The 19,155-nt window shown below is 41.4% G+C and overlaps 1 protein-coding gene across 5 annotated transcripts in view; it reads right to left on the bottom strand.

Annotated features, from left to right (window-relative positions):
• Positions 1–19,155, bottom strand: part of TJP2 (tight junction protein 2) — a 389,609-nt gene that overhangs the window by 206,827 nt on the left and 163,627 nt on the right. For 4 of the 5 annotated variants that reach the window (XM_078862279.1, XM_078862275.1, XM_078862276.1 and 1 more), the window contains 9 exons: positions 18,753–18,848; positions 17,719–17,801; positions 16,597–16,807; positions 13,751–13,851; positions 11,580–12,044; positions 9,328–9,627; positions 6,731–7,708; positions 3,883–3,971; positions 2,202–2,432 (listed from right to left, as the gene is read on the bottom strand). In XM_078862279.1, the coding sequence (XP_078718405.1) occupies positions 2,202–2,432; positions 3,883–3,971; positions 6,731–7,708; positions 9,328–9,627; positions 11,580–12,044; positions 13,751–13,851; positions 16,597–16,807; positions 17,719–17,801; positions 18,753–18,848 (2,554 nt within the window). The remainder of the gene's footprint in view (positions 1–2,201; positions 2,433–3,882; positions 3,972–6,730; positions 7,709–9,327; positions 9,628–11,579; positions 12,045–13,750; positions 13,852–16,596; positions 16,808–17,718; positions 17,802–18,752; positions 18,849–19,155) is intronic. The other variant, XM_078862278.1, reaches the window with a different exon arrangement.

The raw sequence follows: 19,155 nt of genomic DNA, 5'->3' as shown, positions 1-19,155 counted from the left end.
TGGATAATTTACATGAAAAATTAATCTATCATCAGAAGAATGTGGTGCACAATCGGTAGATTATCATTTTGAATCCTTCTATTGTTTAAAGGTACTGTGTCCCATAGCTTAAATTGTAAGCAAGATACGATTCCGAATACTATAACTGCTTTGATTTGTCTTTCAAATGTATTGCTCGCATAATAGATGTATGGGTGTAACACTGCACAGCGGACTCCTTAGATATATGCATCAATGTACAACAAATAAGGCATTATTTATGCTTGTTAGTGGAAAACACCATGATAACATTTTTCTTCATTAAAACATATTAATTACAATGCAAAGAGATGCGATATTATTGGTGAAAATGCAGTCTTGTCCATCAAGATAATTTCCTCGACTGTATTTACGGGTGAAGAATAAAATGAATGTCACGATGCAGGAGTTTCAAATGAGCGTACACAGCATGATGAATGGAAAAGACCACAAAAGGGTCAAACCAACATAGTTACATGTCAGCATCTCACTGTCTTCTTACGGGACTTTAAGGGGGGAAAAAAAACACATCCGATCGATGTAAAGCAGTTTTACCGCACTCTGAAAAGTGCAAAAGCTTGCAATGTTAGCTTAAGTAGATGGATGACTTTTTTTTTGCAAGATGCGGCCAGTTTATTGCTTTCCCCCCCAGCAGAATTGTTTAACTAAGGGTGTCAAGATGCAAGTGATGGGGCGATGAGTGTGAAAAATGGCACGGTGTTATCAGAAAGGGCAGGATGTGATTGAACGTGCTTTGCTTTTTATAAAAAACTGCGTTTTGAACAGCTGACCATCGGCGTGCTGGAATTTGTACAAAGGTGTAACATCAAAGAGAGATGTATCAATATATTAAGTGGGGTTTTCTTTTCATATCTTTGAAAAAAATACTTATGCATAGGTTTGCTGATCTTGCCATCTGCAAAGAAACATTTTATAGATTCCAGCATAATGAAATGCACAAATAGCAAAACACAAATGTTGTCAACTTTTCAAGTGACAATAAGCAAGCTCTGATGTGCTCTCATTTTGGATCGTTTATTATGTCCGGTAATGAGCTAGTGAGGTTATTTTGTGATTGCAATTGTATGAGTGAAGCAAAACGGTACAATAAGTCATTAATACTGAGTGACACAAAAATGTAGATACATTAATTATTCGCAACAAAGTGTTAAATTGCAGTTATATATTTAAATTAACATGCATGACACACAACTCAAACATGGTTAATATGCACGATTAAGTGAATAAGCGAATGAGACATCGGTGGAAAAATTACTTGATTATAAAATCTAAATGTAGCATTCATGTTGTTAGTATAAACAGCTGTATTCAGTTAAGTAAATGACCAATATTTAAATTATGAATTCAAAAATATAATTGCCACAATTAAAAGAATGGCAAATATATTAAGTAAAACTATTTTAACATTGACACATGAAAATTAGTCCAACTCGTAATTTAACATGAATCTTTTGAAAGATAATGTAATACTCTCATATGTTACTGACCTGTACATAAAAATTGTAGCATGTTATTATCACAGTGCAAATGCAGTCAGGGTTAGATGCCTATGGTTTCTGGGATTAAAAAAATATATTTTATGTACAGTATTTTACTCAACAAATTTGGTTTATAATAACTCGTGACAAGCACAGTTAAAACAAGATGCATATTATATTTCAACCAAGGCAAAATCACAAAACATTCCTGTTCTGGTCATTCTTTACATCTACGCAATAAAAACCCAAGTATAAAATGCACAAGATATATGAAGCAGGAGGCAAAATGTAGTTAATGCCTTAAGGACTGTACAATTAAAAAGAAATCCTTGCAATACTGCGTGAGCGGACCGGATATAAAACGTTGACAGCAAAAACACAACATGCGCACTACTGTACCAATATAAATACTTTAAAAAATATATATTATAAACAATCTTACAAATATAAATTAATATACATTACTGCATTTAAACACCTCTTTTATTCGTGGTTTATATCGCAACGAATCACCACAAAACAACTTTGTGATTATTTTTTTCTTCTGAACATGAGAAGCATATCACGAACAAATGGACGGTGACATTGACCAAGTGCGCTACATTCCGACGAAAGATACATACAACCGTATTCTCAAACAACAACAAAAACACACACACAATCTACAGCTGTGTATGCTGGTACCTGCTATAGGTGGGCTTGTTGTTGTGGGTGGGTTTGGGTGTGTCAGGGAGTGATGGGGTAGTGGGAGCAGTGGGGGACGTCTGTCCAGTGGGGCTGACTGGGTGGGGGAGCTTGCATTGCTGCACAGACCTCCGTGCCGAGTCCACATCCTCCCCGTCCATGTGAGCCGGTCGGGGCAGGGGAACGAACCCCTCGCCCCTTGTCCCGGATACCCTCTGAGTCTCCGCTGTTCTGCAGACGCAAACAATGGAATGCATGAGAACGTGTGAAAGGCAACGTGTGCAGTCCCGAAATTGCTCGCTCACACCACTGCTGGCGGAAGGGCCTCCACTTACGAGGTGTTCTAGAGAGCCCCCTCAAGAGGGTGCCACAGTGGAGAGAGTGCGTCACGGTGGCTAGGAAATGTTAACTACCTCGCCTGGTATACAGGAGGTCGTGGGTTCGATCCCGACCCTGACGCCTGCTGCTGTATATTTGAAGTTTGCATGTTCTCCCCGTGGACGCGTGGATTTTCCTCCGGGTCGTGGGGTTTTCCCCTCCACATTTATGATTGACATGCGTTTCGAGTATCTGGCTGCTATACATGTCCACGTGAGAAGCCACTTCGTTGAGCGATCATTTGTGGCCAGGTCACTTCTGAAAATGAGCTATATAGCTCAGTGGGCCTTACCTGGTAAAGTACAAATAGTTTAAAGTATACTTGGCCTGTTCTTCCACGCTGGCCAGATTTCTCGAAATAATTGTTAGTATCTCACACACTTTACCGTACCACACGCAAACTGTCGATCAACTAACTGCATCGTACCCATTTTTACGACTGCTGCAAGGGAGACTGAATTTTGCCACGGCAGCATCGTGAGAGCGTCAATGCTTTCTAATTTGTGACAATTCCACATTGGATAACGGGGGCATAGTATTTCATTTGTAAGTTGAAAGTGGTTTACTGTTTCAGTGCACATGGGTCAGTGCACATCTCCTGTTTACCAGGCATCCAATGATTCACCCTCCTAACTCCAACCACCACTTCCGTGTGAATTGAGGAGTTGTCATCATTTTTAGTCATGGTTCAATGCATGCTTAGGTTCTCTATGTCTTATTACGTCTCATTTGCTGTGTCTGTATTGTCAAAGCCCCATTTGTTCCATGAGCCCAAAGGTAACATTTGAAAATAATGTGCAACATTTTTGTTTTTCATACATACAACCTCTGGCATGATGGTTCTCAAGGGTAAACACCGATTTAAATATATGACTTGATCAATTCCTAGGATCAATTTGTATATATATAGTATCTACTAGCAATCCCATGTTCCAAGATGCTGTACAAAAATGAAAAAAAAATCTGCATGAAGATAGGAAGGAGAGGGGGTCAGGGCAGGGTCGGGGAATGGTCAGGGTCAGGACAAGGTCAGGGCAGGGAAGCGTAGGAGAGAAAGCACCAAAATACGGCACCACATCCTTAATCAAAGAAGCCAGGACCCATCACCAATGAGCCCAATTCTAATTTGGGGGCAAGTCTCGATGTTGGACAACAACCGTTGACTTCTCACAAATGAGCGACTTCCAGTGGCAAATCTTCTGGTTGGGAAATGTGAACTCAAATAAGGTTTCCACAAGGCTGGCCCATGAATATTCAAAATACGCGCGGTACAAGAGACGCGAGAGATGTTTCTCTGCGATACCTGTGTGCCTGCGGTTGCTCTTGTCCATCTTGTTGCTTTCCTTTGTTAGGAACTGCATAGATATCTGGAAAGTTCTGAGCGATTTCCACCTTTAACAAAAAAATACACACACGTGGAACAAAGACAGCACTTCAAGACGGGGACATTCAAAGCAAGGATAAATTACAGTACTCTACTATTGCCACATACTGTAAAGCAAACCTAGACATAAACACACGATAGTGTGTATGAGTACATCGTTAGTATGCAAAAGGTGACTTCGAATTATACTTTGTAATTAAGCATATGCATATCATATTATGAAGAAGCCTGTTCAAGGATGGGAAAGGTTAGCTGTAATGTTTACCAAATGGATTAACGAAGAGAAAATGTTAATCTAATGATTAAATTAAAATCGCAACGCCAGGGGCCACAACGGGATTTGTGTTAATCTATGCATTTTCAGTTTTGCCAAATAATAAAACAAAAATACTCGCAAATCACAATAACATTGCAACATCGCCCCCTACTGGCAGGCAATAGACGTCTGTGAAACACCGTACCTTCGTAATAACTTTCTGCGATAAGAATTACGTAAGTACTATAATGTGCGAAATTGTTATTGTTTCCATAAAACATTTATTCTGGCCTTCTAACAGTCTTTTTAGTTTCAACGAGGTAAAGTTGGTCAATAAATGATCATTTCTGCACGATGATCAATTTGCGCACGCATATATTTGTTTTAGACAATAAATATCTGAATGTAGCATCTCAATGTACTGCTATTCTTTGGCTTTTGTTTTTTTTCTGTTCGGTTTCGTACTTGTGTGCTCAATAAGTTGTAATGTATACATTTTATTGCTCATCTACAGACTTTAACAAGATGTAACATTCATATTAACAATACTCTGGCTCATGTTCCTTTCTTGCACACATAAGTATTATAATGCTCTATAGCTAGCCCCACTTGCATATATTGTATTTGCTTTGGCACAAGTGGAAGAAGATAACATTGTTTCGTTTTTAAAATAATTAAGTGGCTACACATTGTGTGTCTCTTGGCTGACAGGAACTTAGAAAAAACAATGTCATGATTTGCACTGTTCCACCTATCCGTGCATGAGTTAGGACGTTCTTAGAAATGTATTATATTGCGAGCAATTACCAGAGCACACATTCCCTAAACCATGTCACTCACCTTGTACCTTATTCAGGGCTGCCACATTACATATAACTAACTGCACATATTTTGAATTCGGGAAAATGGGTGTTGCATGCCACGAAAGAATTTAATTTCATAAAGCATGCAATCTGCTTTGGAAACCATGATCAGCTCACCACAAAACAACCCCACCACATGACAACCCCATTTACACTATGAAATGTAAATGTATCATATATTCACAACCAATGCACAATAATAACAATTGTAATAAAATTTCATACGTATAATTTCTACATAATCATGTTAATTATAACAAAATGCAAACTATAAGTGTTCAGTATTTTTTAACATAACAGGAGTTAGAACCAATAATCCAAGTGCTACTTGAATAATGAAACACAGAGAAATAAGATGCAGAAAATTACCTTGGGCACAATGGCATTAGTTATCCTGAAGTTGCTCCCCGTTTTAAAATAAAAAGGATATATATAACAAGCACCAGAGGAATAATACATGCTTCCAGTACAATGATTGCAGGGATTTGTATGTTAGCAGCACCTAAAGGGAATGCATATATCTCCAAATGGGGGCTTTTTTTTCAAACCCATAGCGATTTGACTACGTCAACAAAAGAAATAATCTCAAGGTCATTCTGAATCTTGCTTTCCCAATTTGCCTTACCATGAGACCATGGCAGGGATGTCAAGGGAATTCTACCTTAACAAATTATAAAAGCTCACGACTGCTCCTAGCCAGCGGGCGATTGCTGAAAATAGATTTTAGAATTGTTTTACAGTTAGCAAAAAAATCACGTAGTATTTAAAAACAAACATTGAACAATGTAAGCGTGATAAACATTTGAAGTATGTTGAAGCTTGTCTTCATACGTAATTATACAATGTCTTTTTTTTCACAGAGCTAAGAACGTTTATTAACATTTAAAAATGTTACAACAATACCTAACTGCCTAATATATCTTGATTTGAAGCCTTCGTGACTGCAGGAATCCATACTTTTTGGTTCTTTCGGTAAAGTCACGTAGGTAGAAAAAATAATAGATCACGACGTTTCGATCGCAACGCAAGCAATCGTCATCTTCCGCCTGATGACGATTGCTTGCGTTGCGATCTAAACGTCGTGATCTATTATTTTTTCTACCTACGTGACTTTACCGAAAGAACCAAAGAGTATGCCTAATATATCCTAAAAGTTGAAATAGTAATTGTGTGAAGCACCAATTAAGGCATCTTGGAAAATATTTGATCCACTGTATTCCTTAAACTGTGTAATATTAAACAGTGGTTTTTTTTTTATATATAAAGGATAAATATGCATGGAGCCGCACACATACAGGAATTAGTGACAAACCAAACAAATTCGGATCTTAAAAAAATATTCATATTGAAAAAGTACATTAACGTGTTCATGTATTCATATGACCCAATGTATGAAAATCCCATTTGCAACCTTTGATGCTGCCGTAATGAGTTTTAAGCTTATTCTTTTCCCACAATACACATCCCAAGTGTGGTTGAGCAGATGCCACGTGAACTTCAGAAGATAGCGTGGCGACAGCTGGACGGAAGATTACGTTGAACACGGCCTGAACCAGAAAACTACACTTTGACTGCAGGACGTGCTACAAAACACACACACACGCACGCGCGTGTTAATAATCCCTGCGTAATGCGCGGACGTGCTCACCCGTGCTTGCTGTGCCTCCTGGAGCTCGAGTAATCGCTCTTGCCTCGCCTTGTTGTCGAGGTTTTCAAACATCTTTATCCTGCTCATCACCGACTTGGCTTGCTTGCTCTTGGGGCCGTCCGCGCCGCCCTCGCCGTCGTTTGCCCTCTGGTAGTGAGCGGACGGCGGAGGCCTTGCGGCGGGCAGCGTGCCGTGACCCCCGTGGGATTCCGCCGACGGGGCCGGCGCCGCTCCCCCCGCGCCGTAGCTCCTCGACGTGGGCCCGTTGCGGCTGCCGTGGGCCCGCGCCGGCACGTCACGTGGGCTCTGCGAGTCGGGAGTCCGGGCGGCGCGTTTGCCGTCGAAGCCGTGCGCGTCGTAGCGCGGCGGGTACGGCGGCTCCTCCTCGCCGATGGGGGAGCTGTAACGGGGGGGCGCCGCGTGGCCCTCGAAGTCACCGGGCGCGTCCCGCCCGTACGGGCGATTCGGCGGCAGGTCGTAGCTCTGATAGTGGTAGTTGGAGTTGTAATCCACCGTCTGCCTGTGAGCGTGCTGCGTCTCGTAAGCAGGTGTCCTGTTGAACTGGTGGTGGTTATTCACGTGCTGCTTCTCGTAATTCTGAGGCTGCTGGACATTGTAGTTCTCTGGTTGTTGCCTTTTGTAGGAATGGGACTGCTGATGCCCTTCTGAGTTATTGGAAAATGACGGATTATAGTTTGCTATTTGTGCATCAGCAGTCCATGACTTTCTCCTTGTTTGCATCTCATGGCTTTTAGATGGCTGGCTATAAGCTTTTTGAAATTGATGGCTGTAGCTGTAGGATGGCTGTATCGTGTAGATATGTTCGGGTGGTTGGTCAAACCGCGGTTGTTGAGGTTTGTAGTTGTGATCTTTATAATAATATTGCTGCTTGTTGTCCACATTTGGAAAACCAAAACTTGGCTGGGAGTGATCTTCCTGGTATGTGGGTTGTTTCCCATATGACTCCTCACTCCGAAGCTGTAAATAATTAAAAGTACATTAAACATGCCTTATGCTTTGAAAATAGTCTGCATGAGCTACGTTAGTTAACCAATGATGGTGGGAATTCATTAATAAAAATAATTCTGCAAAACAATTGAATATTTTCAGATAAAGGATGCTTTTACGTGATATTTGAGTTACTGCAGCAGTCAATTGGGTGCTTTCTACGATGAAGAGTTATTATTGCTAAAAATATTTACAGAAATGCAGCCAAACGCTATGAAAGAAATTGGTGGCAATGTTTAACAACATTTAACTCAGGACTGCCTTCTGCTAAAATACACAGGTGTGGGAATCATGGGAAATTAAAAATGAATATAAAATAAGTGAAAGATTGAAATGAAAACAAGGTCACAGTCAAAGAATGGTACAAGTGAAACTTGAGTTGTGATTTTAAATACCTGTTGACAGCCGATGGAGATACTGTACTAATACAGGAGGCATAAGTACTAAAATTGACATTGAATACTGAAACACACCTTTGGCGGAAATCATTTACTGTACATGGTAATGTTTTTCTCTCATCACATTTTCTCACTATTTCAGCTATATCTTTACAAATACATACCAGCAGCCTTAATGTCTAAAACATAGAAAGGTATCATTTTTATTTCAGATGATAAAACAAAGTAGCAATATAATTCAATAAAATTACGTGATTTTTTTTTCATATTTCTCAATTCCACAGATACCTATTAAACCACTACTAAACTATTTTTATTTTACCAGGTAAGGCCCACTGAGCTAGACGTAGCTTTGTTTTTCAGAAGCGATCTGGCCACAAATGACAGCCCAACGAAGCGCCTTATCGCGTGGAAATTTACATCAGCAAAAATACTCTTAAACCTATGACACCCTATAGCCTGAATGAAATTAAGCTTACTCAATATCATATTTAGTAATTGTGCTGGACAGAAGCTCTCCAGGGGAAATATTGGCGTACCTAGATTTAAGGATTCATCAACTGGTGTACAATATTCCAATGATGAGGGATGAAATATGAAAATAGCCATTTATCACGTTAATGTAATTAACCATTATTTTTTATGGATCAAATGAGACTTAATTTAAATTAATAATAACACTCATAAACTATCAAATAGGCAGTGAAGCAAATTACAATGTATTTAATTTAATCATGGCCATCATTGTGAATTAGCAAGGGGTACATTTTTGTTATGTTATAATTTTCCCCATCTGAAGGGATGAAAAAAACAAACAGACAAAATAGTGGTATTTGATAAATTTGAATGTAAATAAGTTTCTGTATAATTGAAGTTAAGGATGTTGAGTCTCCAGCCGAGTACAATTAAAGTTGTAAGCCTTTTAATAGGAAGCAAGGCATGCTCTCTCTTTAATAGTTTCCACCATTTCAATGCCTATCGTGTTATATTTAATTCGCATATGTAATCCAGTTATTCAATTGGGATTAATATATCCAACAAAATCATGTGTGTGCATATTTCAACAATTAAGAGACTGTATTTTTTTCTTTAAGCCACACAAACACAAACGTGTTTACAGCACACAATTTCCCCAGAATCCTACATGATGCAGCATCTAGCGGCGAGTCATGCAGGCATGCAGGGCAATACCTGGGTGCCTGGGGCTGGCTCGGGGTGGTAGACAGGAGGAGGGCTGGAATCCCCCAGAATTTCACTACTACTGGCCCTGCTCATCGCTGCCTGCGTGCAATGTGCTGCTGCTGCTGCTGCTGCCACTGCTGCCTGAGGGTTTGGTAGTGACATGTTTGGTGGGTGTGGGTGGAAAGGAGGTGGGGGACTGTGATCCTGTAACTCTGAGCTTGAAGCCCTGCTCATTCTGCTGCTAGGAGCTCCGTCTACTCCTGGCGACGGTGGGGGCCTCGCTGGGATAGGCATTCGAACCGACAGGACCTGTAAGCCCGGCAAAGTGAGGGGGGGTTTAGGTTGCGAGGAAGTCCTGTGCAAGTGACCTAGCGCTGCCAACTGCGCAGAAGTGGCAGCCGGTGGCGGAACATATTCAGGGTCCAGTACAGAGGCTGGGATGAACTTGACACTCTGTAAAATGAGTGAAGGAAGATCATCTACATTTATGTAATCACAGTGGCAGATTTCCCACCGTGGGTCAACAAGCAGATCATTGGGATGTTATTTTAAACACGTGTGAAGTACAGTTTAATGCCAACAGGCTCCATTACGTTTGAACACTTTATATGAATTGTATTTTAAAAAGTTACTGCTAAGCTGAAACTACCTTTGACCCACAGCTGAAAGTTGAAATATGAATGCAAACACATTAGGGCTCCCTCTTAGATGGAGGCAGACACTGGAAGTATCCAGTTGTGAAATATTGTCTTATAGTCATGCATTCGTAATCATGATGCAATAAATAATTATAACTGCAAATGATAGCATCGATGCATTTAGTAGTCTGCAGAAACCTTTGAGGAAGCACTAATAATGTTATGACACGTTAGTAAATAACAATGTTCACATTCTAATGAGACAAATGCAAGCATTCTCAGTTAAAATATTGCATGAGTGTTAGTAGAATTTCGTAATTTCTAATCATGTATAATGAATGGTAAAATGCAAAAAAAATTCAAACAGCAGTGAATCAGTTTGACAGAGAATGGTAGTCGGCAAAACGCAAGAGAGTTAATGTGTTATTAGTAAATCAGGAGAGGAAAAAAATGGCTTTGCTCTTTGGAAAAATTCAGAAATGTATGGTTTTTGAAAAGAACTAAGGACCCTTTTTACATCAACCGTTTGAAGGAATTCCAATTCATGACGACTTGCTGTTTGCTCGGGTAGCCATTTGTAATATAACAATTCATTTGTATCGTAAATACCCGCATGTAAATTTACAATGTATTATCGTAACACTAAGTTCCAGAAATAATTGGAAAGAACGTGTGCAATACTTTAACTGCAATGTAAACTACATGCTCCAGTTTTGGTAGCGTATTGCATGCATTTGTTTAAAATCTAATAAGCAGGTGCAGTATTGCAAAGCGAAGCTTTGTGTTATGTTTGTTTGCTGAAGAAAATAAATGGAAAGGAATAAAAGATCCAGAGAATCCAAATTTATCAGGACAGTTTTGTTTTGTAAGGATTTATATATTCTGCTAGAACATAATTCAATGTTCATAATTGTATATCGAACATGTTAAGAGGAAAAAAATGATCAGCTGAACAATTTCTTTGTAAATAAAGTTTTTGATGCCCATTTTATTACCAGCGGGAGGCTTATACATGTCAGAGAATTTGAACCTGGACAACACTGAGCAACGAGCTTCAAAACGCATTGAAACGCCAATCACTGACATCAATGTTACTAACTGGAACGAACTCTAAAATCCTTGTTGGTTACTCATTACAGTGACATTTCCTTGTACCACGTGAGTAAACAGAGAGGAAACTTGACAGTTCTCAAAATGAAGCTGACTTCTGTCCAAAGACATGCTTTCATGGTCATGTATATACAATACCATATATACAGTGTGATCAAAGAGTCTCTGTGCAGTAAAACTATTTCTTAAATCACAGATTCACAGCCATTGTTGAAAATGGGAACCATTGACATCCGAACACAAACCTAACATGTCGAAATCTGTTCTGAAACACATCATTCAATACCCTGGCTGCATGCCCGCTTCTCACGCAAGTTGCATCCATCGTCAGTTCATCCACAGCGTGAGCCAAGGCTGTATGTGTGTTCACTGCACAGGAACTTTTTGATCACCATGTAGAGAAACCAGAAGAGAGCAGATGCAAATAGCTGCGTTTGAAGAAAATAAAGAAACTAAAAGTTGAGATGATGAGAATGAAGGAAGGGCCACCTTGCTGTCGAGACTGAGACACACCTCATAGTGGCCGCCCGGCTGTGTTGGCAGCAACTGTGGCCTCACGTATCCCGGCTGTTGCTGCTGCTGTGGTTGATGGTGCTGCAGATGAATGGCTGCTTCGTCATCATGGGTGGTGGGTTCAGCTGAGCGTGCCGTGGCCGGCTTCACAACCCTCATTCCGGGCTGAGCCACCACTGCCTGTTGCTCGGGCAGTCTTAGAACAGGGTTGGCTGGCTCAGAGCATCGCACCATAGCAGCATCGGGCTGCTGCTGCTGCTGCTGGTGCTGCTGCCGCCCTGCGCTCACGTGCTGTGCCTCGTCCGCCTCCTGGTCGGTGTAGGTGCCGCCCTCTGTGTCCGTGTCGTCGTAGTCTGAGGCGTGGCGACTGTCGGCGCTGAACAGGGAGTACTCACTCCCCGGCGCGGACAGGTACGAGAGCCGATCGTCCTGCATGTCTAGGTCATCGTCTGCCGAGCCATCCGCCTGCCGCCATTGAACCCCCAGGCCCATCACTCATCTGGGCATTTTCATTTCTTAAATATGTTTTCATTTCTTATTTATGTATGTATAAATAAAAGGTGCTACGTGCAGAGTACTTCTAGCATGGTCGTGACAAATAATGCCTTGGTTGGGCAGCACTTCAGACATAGACTGAGGGTCTGGCTCTACGTGATCAGTAAGTCAGCGTACTTATTAAAATATATTTTTACAAAAACGGTGTACAATTGTAGCTATTGCTTATTCGACCTATGCCATAGGGGTTTAACCCCCCAAAAAAGATATATTTTTGGTGATCCAAAAATATTCGTAAAATATATTGTCCATGAATTTAAGTTTCGTAAAGTTATTAACATATTGCCAGGGAGCTGCCTTGTTTTTGCCAACTAAAGCTCCAATGAAAGCAACGTGAGTATTTAAAAAAAAAAGCTTTGGATAAAAAATTTGCAATGAGCAATGCGACTCTTAGGGCAAACAAACATACCTGCTTACTGCATGCATAACAAAGCAACATCACCGTCACTCACACAGTAAAGGTTAGACTGTTCAACGAAACACGCTCCATGATGCAAACAAGCTACGGGGGAACTGGGTGCCCACAAGCACTTTTGAAGGTCAACGTCTACAACTTTTTAATTCCATGAAAAGGTTGATCACATCGAAATTAACAGTTTTAACCTTTCCACCAGAGATAATTGGACTACTGCACAAATAACATACAATGTCGCATTGATTTTTTGGGGGGTTTTAATAATAAAGCGTCTCAATGCAAAGGCATTTCTTGACGCTGTTGATTCATGGCACTTGAATACATGACAGTGAGGAAATGTATAAGCAGCTATAACCACAAATACTAAATATATATTAGAAGTAACAAGTGGGGAAAGGTAGGTTTAACAAAATATATGTATACAATAGATAGATAATAGGGCTTTATGCTTATTACTGAGATAGTGGGTGGCAGTTTTAAACACAGAAAGCATGGGCAAGACCATTCTAGACAGTAGGACTAGCAATAAGGAATGTATGTAGCCAACCATGTTAATCGGAAGGACAACAAACTAAACACAAAAAGCAATTCTAAAGGAATTCGTTTTCTATCAAGATTTAAAAGTGCATAGCTCCAGTGGCTTCCTAATATTAGAAGAGCGTTCCAGATGGCCGCAGAAGCGCATCTGAAAGCGCGCGATGCGGAGACCGTTTTTGTTCGATAGGCAGCCGAAAGACGCTGCGAGAATGACCGGAGTTCACGTGATGGTTTATGCTCCTTAACGAGATCAAAAAGGTATCGTGGTTTATTTGTGGGAAGCACTTTGTGTGTAATGAATGAACGCGACCTCATAATGGATTTGTTCGGCAAATGGAAGACCAATGCAGCATGGAGAGCACTGGACATATTGTTGTGGATCATAATTTAGAAAGAAACCTGTCATGATTTTAGTTCAAAAGCAAATTATTAACACAGCACACAGTACTGTATAAAGGAAACAATTGCATTGTATGACATTGTGCAGTAGGGGGCTCTTTGCTTGATGTTGGAAGTTTCACTCTAGCAACTTGCTCACGTGCGTTTTACCCACAATAGTGACGCACTGTTGGCATCATGGAGATAAGATAAAGAGCCATTCAAAGCCACAGCCTGCAATGAATAAACAGCAGGGAGACAATTCAAGTTGAGCCATAAAAAGTACCTTGCCCTCGGAGACCCACACCAGTTGGTTCTGCTGCTGCCGGATGGTGTCCTTCAGGCTGCCGTACCAGCCGTCGTTCATGTAGTTCAGCTGAATTGTTGCTGCAAAAAAAAAATCACAGGCAGCAGCAACAACAACAAATTACATTAAAAATAATGCCCATCAAGTAACTAAAGTCTCAGAGCGCAGGAATACAATCGAAGCATGGGAGCCAATTAATGGGAGGAACTGAGCAAGCGTAGGAGAGAATGGAAACAGTGAGCTTGGAGATGGAGGGTGGAGAAGAGAAGGTGGTCGCAGAGATTGGGAGGGGCAAGGGCGTAGATGGATATACAAAGCAAGCATGCTATGTATGTATGTTGAACTTCTTTCGCACCATACGTAGCCAACCGTGCTAATTAGAGGTGCGGGCGAAGGACAACAAACTAAACACAAAAAGCAGTTCCAAATAAATGAGTCCTCAATCGACATGATTTAAAAGTGCATAGCTCCAATGGTTTTCCTAACATCGGAAGGAAGAGCGTTCCAGGCGGCTGCAGAAGCGCATCTGAAAGCACGCGGTGACCGTCTTTGTTTGATGACTAGCCAAAAAAGAAAGCTGTTTTTGGCGTGCTGTCGCACTTCCTTATAAAGCTTTTCCTTGCCACAATACTCTGTCGGAAGGGGAACCACTTTACTTGAACCATGTAGACCTCAAGTCAAATGGAATGTGCCAACCCCAACCGTGATCCCATGCAGCTGCATATGGTAATTTAAATACTTAAAAGCTAGACATGCAGGTTTGTAAACTGCCCGAGTGAAAAATGTGGCTTTTCAGATATGTATTAAATAACATTAACGAGAACAAAAGAGTAGCAGGGTCATTAATGAGATCCTGAGAACATAAGATATATCTTAATCAATGTTTTGGTCTGCAGAGGTCTACGTGAACTTTATACAAGAAGATATGTTTTAAAATGTAAAGCTATGCAGGCTAAAATGGCATAAGCGGCAGAGTTATGAGAATTGCCGTTCCGGCCACCGAGAAAAGCAATTTGCATTATGAATGCCAGATTACAAACAGCAGTAAGTGCCAATTTGAGAGAATTCATAGATCAGAGAAGCTATAAATTGTTAATCAGCTGGATGAGGTCATGGACAGGCTCTAAATTGTGCACAGAATGTTCAGGCCTGTTTTTTTTTAATGGAAAATGCCTCACATTATAAAATGAGAGAACTTGTCAGTGGACTGATGAAGGTTTCAGACTGCTCTGCACAGCTGTAACAATACCCATTTGGTTCTGCATAGTGAAGTTCTTTAAGATATGGGTTACTTACATGTGAACAATGGAAAATAACTTGTCTGCAATTTAACCTCCTTGCACATATTCTAAATAACCAGTGTATTGTCTGCAGGCTACGTGGTAGGCAGCAGAGGGCAGTGCAGAAAAAAATCCATTGTTGTACAGTACTTACACGCTCCTACATCTATGCTCCCCCACCTTCACCAACCAGTAATGAACAAGTGCGGTGAAGTAACAACCACCCATAACCTCCGCTGGCATGGAGAGGCCCTCATCCAGCAGTGGATGGACAAAAGTGCTGCACGCATTATGTATTAAGTCTGTAATCCAGTGGCCTAGAACTGGGGTTGGTGGCTCACACATGGATGGAACTCACTTGCAAGGGCAATTAGGTGTTAAAATAATACAATAAGGATGCGTTTAGACCAAGTTTGAGAGTTGGTCTTCTCATGTATGGGGTATCCCAGAATATTTGAGTTTATTTTCGCCTATCAATATATGCAAAAGCATTAATGCGTCAAACGAGCAATAGCAGGACCCTTAAGACAAAGCTTTGACACTTTGGGTTAATGAAAAATAAAAACACATTATCCATATGTACTTAGTGACACGCACACACACACCATCACTGGAGATGACACCACGATGATGTATACCGACACTTTTATACTCTATTTCCAGAATGTCACGCGTAACATTTATTACTCAGTTAATAAGTGAGTTGGTCAGCTTGGATGATGAGCATTAAAATACCCTTTTAAACCAGGAAAGCCTGACTGAATTTCAAGACTATTTTAAAAGAGGATTCTGCATTGAGATATTTGGCAAATTCGATTATTGTGTGCTTGGTATGTGTAAGGAAACCAGAGTACCCAGATAAAATACACACGTACAGATACGTATATAGATCCTGAGAGAAAAGCAAAAAAGTTCCATTGCTCTACTGCCATCTTCTGACGGGCAGTCCTCCCATCCAAGTACTAACCAGGTTCAACCCAGCATAACTTCTGAGAGCAGATGAGATCAGAAGCATTCAGGCTGATTTGATCACAGGCAAAAAGTTCCCTTCAAAGAGACATGGCTTGCTGATATCAATTGTTAGATGAATGGCAAATAGCCTCGCGACACATGCGAACACCCTTTTATTTCTAGATTTGAAGCTTTCGTGACTGTAAAGATTTATAATCTTTGGTTTTTTCAGTAAAGTCATGTAGGTATAAAATAAAATAAATGAAAACAACTAAATTAAATCATGACGTTTCGGGCGCAACACAAGCGTCCTTCTTCAGGTGGGGACAACGTAGCGGAAGCACAACCGCTTAAGTGTGTCATTTATTTCATTAAATTTTTTACCTACGTGACTTTACCGGAAAAAATAAAGAGTATGAACCCTTGTGTTTGATCACGTGTACGCAATATCAAAAATGTCTCACACACGCGCCACGCTGCTTAGCCACAGCAGTGCGACATCGTTACGTTCGCCATGACGTACCAGCTCAAGGCACTGCACCGACAAAGATAGGGGGGGGGGGGGGGGCGGGGGGTCAGCGGGCAGCGAGGTACCTGTGAAGAGATGCGAGTTGCTCTTGCGCAGCTTGATGGAGCGCTCGTACAGTTTGCGCGCGCTCTTGTTGGACTCGGGGCACAGGCGCTGCCGCATGGCCTTGACGCCCGCCTTGCTGTCAGGGCCCAAGAAGAGTACGATGGGGTACCACTGCGCGTAGTTGAGTCGGTCCACGGCGTTAGGGGTCACGTCCAACAGCGCGTGCTTGTCCTGCGACCACAGCGGCAGGCGGAGGTAAATGCGCAGCCCTGCAAATTATTTTGCCGACACTGCTGGACGGAAGGGCCTCCACTACAGGGAGTTCAAGAGAACGCCTGTGGTAGGTGTTTTCTACTATTTTATACTGGCCAGATGTTTGCTAAGAGGTGGGAGAAGAACCCACACTTTAACTTGCCACACTGGAAAGATGTTTTCAAAGATGTTTTCAAAGAGGTGGGAGAAGAACCCACACTTGAACTTACCACACGTGTAGGGATGTATGTTGAACTTCTTTCGCAGTGTACGTTGCCAATCGTGCTCATCGGAGGTACGCACAGCATGGCTATTGTGTGAGTGCAGAGTTTCTAATTAATTACTGCTGAGTTCTAATTACTTACTGCTCCCCCGCCTTCACCAACCAACATGACGATGGTGTGCCCATCCGTACCGCAAAGTAGATACAGGAAAGAGGATTAATAAATCTGCCGTGCCAAGAGAGCCAACCAGTGACCTCCAGTGTGCCAACCATTAGACCATGGCAGCAACCACGGAAACATTCAATGTATTTTTTTACCACGTTTCACTTCATAGTTATAAGCAACGTTATTACATCAACCAATATGTACCTACAGACGTTAATTTAACCCAGGTTGTTGAGCGTACCTTTAATTTATAATGACATATTTTTAAATTCATTCGGTGTGTGTGTGTGTTTTTCTTGGCAGGGCAAAGTGTTTAAAAGTGCTCATAATACGTGTGGTTTACAGCACGAACTGAACGTGTGCCAGAAAAATGCCAGTACAGCCCAAACTTAAGCCATTAATCACAGCACCTGAAGTGCAGGCTGTGAAGTGAACAAATGTGCTTTCCTCCTGGCGTCTATTACACTCTGCGTATAAATTGCACAAAGTAGTATCCTTCACCCGGTCTATAATCTGCTTGATGGTGTAGAGACGAATCATCCCATGCCTCTTGTGGTCTACCCCAGCATCGCGAGGCTCGCTCTCTGAAAAGTATAAACACGCACAAATCAGATTCCTGATTGTTTTAGCATAATGTATGCGACGTTTACATATATACCATGAATAGATTTGAAATAATATGTTGTATGTATAAAATGTCAAAAAATGTCATATGTTTTCCCGTTGCTATGCATATGTCATCGTCAATCAGACAGTTGGTCTTTGTTTCATGATCACTATATGTAGCTGACAAGATAACACATCTAGCTTTGCAGAGCACAGCCCTAAGTAGGATTACACAGGACTTCTCCCCAGTGTCTCATTCAATGAATGTCTCTGGGCTCCTCTTTCAAGAGCACTCATTGCGCTGCTGAGTCAAGTGTGTGTGTGTTGCTTTTTATCTGATGCCAAATGGTAACCTCAGAGATGGATATGGCTTGAGTAGTTGAAAATGCCAAGTTAAGATGAGGTCATTTTGTACAACTTCTAATAATTTACTTCTTTACATCTAAGGAAGTTGAGAGTGTATTTAAGGCCTATATAAAGAAAATACTGTCAACCTGAGTCAGTGAGAATATTTACATTTTCGTAGCACCTATGTCTTTACCCAACTCCAGAACTTAATTTCCACTACATTGAAACTTATTGTTTTGTATGGCTGATGTAGATGTGCAGAACAACAATTTCACATTCAGGTGGTCAAACCAGATAAGCACGTCAGGAGCAGCGGAGTGTACTGCTGTGATGTCTCCTTCGCATGTTGTGGATCGGGCATTGCGTCATCATATGTTGCATGGTCTGTTCTGGATGACCACAGGTGCAGACTGAGAGAGTTTTCCATTTTCCATTTGTGCATCAGGTATTTGTATCTGCCATGGTTTGTGCGGATGCGATTTAGGGTGGACCATTAGCTTTGCGTTGGGTCTTTCACAACAAGGTGTTTGTTTGTTTGTGAGTTTCTCTTGAACTCACTACCGCGAAGGTGCGCAACTCACTCGCAATCTCAAACTGGTCGGGCAGCTCGCGAGCGAGTCGCTCCCGTGCCACGTCCGCGATGGGTCCGAAAATCACCACGGGGCGCAGGAACCCAGCTGGAAACAGTGCAAAGCATCAGTGCACTCGCAGAGAGGTTCAGCAGAATGCATGGCATTACCAGCCCGATAACAATCGTGAGGCCCAATCTGGTTGGGATTCACTTGCATAGAACTTACGCAGACACAAGTTAAGAAGTTTGCCGCATCCTATAGAAAGAAAGCAAATGTATATATCTTTCTCATTGTTGTTATGTTCTTATTTCATGCTGAGCATTAATGTGATGGCAGTTTGAGTGGCAGATTTGTGCCAGAAAGGCGCCGCATTTGTAAACAAAAATTAAATTGACTTAACATCCATGGTCTG

Source organism: Lampetra fluviatilis, chromosome 13, assembly GCF_964198595.1.
Source record: "Lampetra fluviatilis chromosome 13, kcLamFluv1.1, whole genome shotgun sequence".
NCBI lineage: Eukaryota > Metazoa > Chordata > Hyperoartia > Petromyzontiformes > Petromyzontidae > Lampetra > Lampetra fluviatilis.
The sequence above is the reverse complement of the archived record's forward strand: the minus strand, read 5'-3'. Positions and strand labels throughout refer to the sequence as shown.